Raw genomic sequence first — 2,784 nt, 5'->3', positions numbered from 1 at the left:
CATTGTGCCTGATTTTGAAATGTAAAAATTGAGAAAAAAACAAGGAAATACTTTCCATTCCACATAATAATTTCTTCGCAGATATGCTGTGGGAAAGCAGAAATAGAACGCACATCCAGCCACCAGTGGGAAGGGCTGGGACAGTCAGGAGGACAGTGGTGATTCCAGGAGGGTGTGACGTGGACCTGGCCTCCGAAGATGGAAAGGACTGGGGGAAATCCCCAGGGTCTGGTGAAGCCACAATGTTGGTTGAGATGATAATGATGGTGATATTTGTGATAAATAATTTTTCTTGCTTTCTTCTACAGGCATTTATTGTTTGTTTAACCCCATGAAGATGAATAAAAAGAGAAAATTTTCCAGTTATACTGACATAAGAAACATAGTTTTCTTTGAAGTCTCCATTGGAATCACAGCCAACACTGTCCTGCTTCTGTTCCACAGCCTCACATTTCTCCTCAGGCACAGGCCCAAGCCCCTGGACCTGACTATCGCTCAGTTGGCCCTGATCCACCTGGTGATGCTGGTAACTGTGGGCTTCATAGCTACAGACACTTTTGGGTTTGAGGGTTGGGGCAGCGATCTCATGTGTAAATCAGTTATCTATGTGAACAGGTTGATGAGGGCCCTCTCCATGTGTACCACCTGCCTCCTGAGCGTCCTCCAGGCCATCATGCTCAGTCCCAGAAATTCTTGTTTGGCAAAATTCAAACATAAATCCACACATTACTACCCATGTGGCCTTGTCTTTCTATGGATCTTCAATATGCTCCTGAGTGGTCGCTACTTATTCTCTGTGGGTGCCACCTCCAATGTGACCTCTCACAGTTCTGTGTATGTCACTGAATCCTGCTCTCAGTGGCCTATTAGTTATTCATTCAGGTACATATTTTTGTCACTGGTGAATATTCAGGATATCTCCTTCATAGGGCTGATGGCTCTCTCAAGTGGATACATGGTAAGTCTCTTATGCAGGCATAAGAGGCAGTTCCAGTACCTTCACAGCACCATCTTTTCTCCAAAATCATCCCCAGAAGAAAGGGCCACTAGGACTATTCTGCTGCTCATGAGTTTCTTTATGCTCATGTACTTTTTAGACTGTGTTATTTTCTTATCCTCTGGAATAGTGTGGGAAAATAGTCCAATTCATCATTGTGTCCAGATGCTTGTGGGCAGTGGGTATGCCACAATCTGTCCTTTTGTGCTAATGAGCACTGAAAAACGAATGATCAGGTGCTGAACATCCAGGTAGGGAAAGAGAGTAAATGTTCAGTCATGGTAATTTCCACTCATATAAAGCAAATACATTGAATTTCTACTAAATTGCTGAACTATATGTAGTTATGCTTTTTTGGAAACATTTATTTTGTGTATTATGTGACCAGTATATTGTAGATAATTTAGCACTCGAACTCTGGAGAAACAGAGACTTCATTGATTGATGGGCGTTTGGGCTATTTTCAAGATGTAGTTATTACAAACTGTGCCACTACAAACCAGGGTGTTTATGTGCCATTTTTAGTTCTTCTGGGAAGATACCAAGAATGTGAGTCAAATGGAAGCTCTAGTTTATTTTTTCTAAGTAATCTACACACTGTTTTCCACAGAGATTATACCACTCTTTTCTCCCACCAAAAGTGAAGGATTCCTTTTCACACAAGCCTTGTCAGCATTTTTTATTTGTTGATTTCTTGATGATAGCCATTCTTTCTCAGGTGAGATGGAATCTCAGCATTGTTTTCATTTGCATCTCTTGAATGACCAGAGATGTTGAACATTTTTTTCATATATTTATTTGCTATTTGTACTTTTTTAATCTAAGAAGTGTGTATTCTCCTGTGCCCATTTTTTGTTTGGGTCTTTAAAGTTGAGGGTCTCTTTATTTTCAATTCTTTATATGTTCTAGGTAAAACTTCTCTGAGGAACAACTGGCTAAAAATTTTCTCCCACCTTGTGGGTTGTCTTTTCTCCTTTTGGATGATTTCTTTTGGTGTGCAAAATCTTTTTAATAAAGTGAGATTTCCATTTTTTATTATGTAAAGTATTTTCTGTGCAGTCTGGGTTTTGTTCATGAATTCTCTGCCTACACTTACATCTTCAAGATTTCTACCTATCCTCTCTCCAGGCAGATTTAGCATTTCTGTTTTAATATTTAGATTTTTGATCCATTTTGGTTTCATTTTAGTGCTTTATAATAGACATGGGGCTAGGTTTATCCTTTGTCACATAGAAAACCACTTTTCCAGCACCATTTATTAAAGAGGCTATCTTTCTTCCAGTGTACTTTGTCAAAGATAAGGTGGCTGAGTGTGTCTGTAGTTTCGTCTGCATCTTCTCATCTATTGCACTGGTCCTCAAGTCTACATTTTGCCAGTACCATGCAGTTTTAATCACAGGAACTCTGCAGTATAACTTCAATGCAGGGATTGTGATGACTCCTATCTTGTGTTCATTGCCCGGAATTGATTTGTCTATTTTAGGTCTGTTCTGTTTCCAAATAAATTTTAGGAAAGATTTGTCTAATTCTGAGAAGTAGGTGAATGGCGTCTTGATTGGGATTGCATTAAATCTATATAACAATTTTGGAAACATGGCCATTTTCACTGTGTTCATTCATCCTCTCCATGAGCAAGTGATATCCTTCCATTTTCTTATATCCTCTTAGATCTCCTTTTTCAGAATACTATTGTTTTCAATGTAGAGATCTTTTACTTCCTTTGGTAAATTGATTCTTAGGTATTTCATTGTTTTGGATCGTACTATGAAAAGTGTTGTTTTCCTAAT

The 2,784-nt window shown here is 38.8% G+C and overlaps 1 protein-coding gene across 1 annotated transcript; it reads left to right on the top strand.

Annotated features, from left to right (window-relative positions):
- Positions 1-331: 331 nt before the first annotated feature.
- On the top strand, positions 332-1,240 carry LOC102017147 (vomeronasal type-1 receptor 90-like). Its single transcript, XM_005387245.1, has one exon. The coding sequence runs from the start codon at positions 332-334 to the stop codon at positions 1,238-1,240; it is 909 nt and encodes a 302-aa protein (XP_005387302.1).
- Positions 1,241-2,784: the final 1,544 nt, after the last annotated feature.

This window comes from Chinchilla lanigera, unplaced genomic scaffold (genome assembly GCF_000276665.1).
Source record: "Chinchilla lanigera isolate Chin_1 unplaced genomic scaffold, ChiLan1.0 scaffold00028, whole genome shotgun sequence".
Taxonomy (NCBI): domain Eukaryota; kingdom Metazoa; phylum Chordata; class Mammalia; order Rodentia; family Chinchillidae; genus Chinchilla; species Chinchilla lanigera.
Note: the sequence above shows the minus strand (reverse complement) of the source record. Positions and strands in the feature narration are given on the sequence as shown.

Excerpts from the sequence above, each read along its gene's own strand:
- LOC102017147 (XM_005387245.1), top strand. The coding sequence starts at position 332 with ATGAAGATGAATAAAAAGAGAAAATTTTCCAGTTATACTGACATAAGA.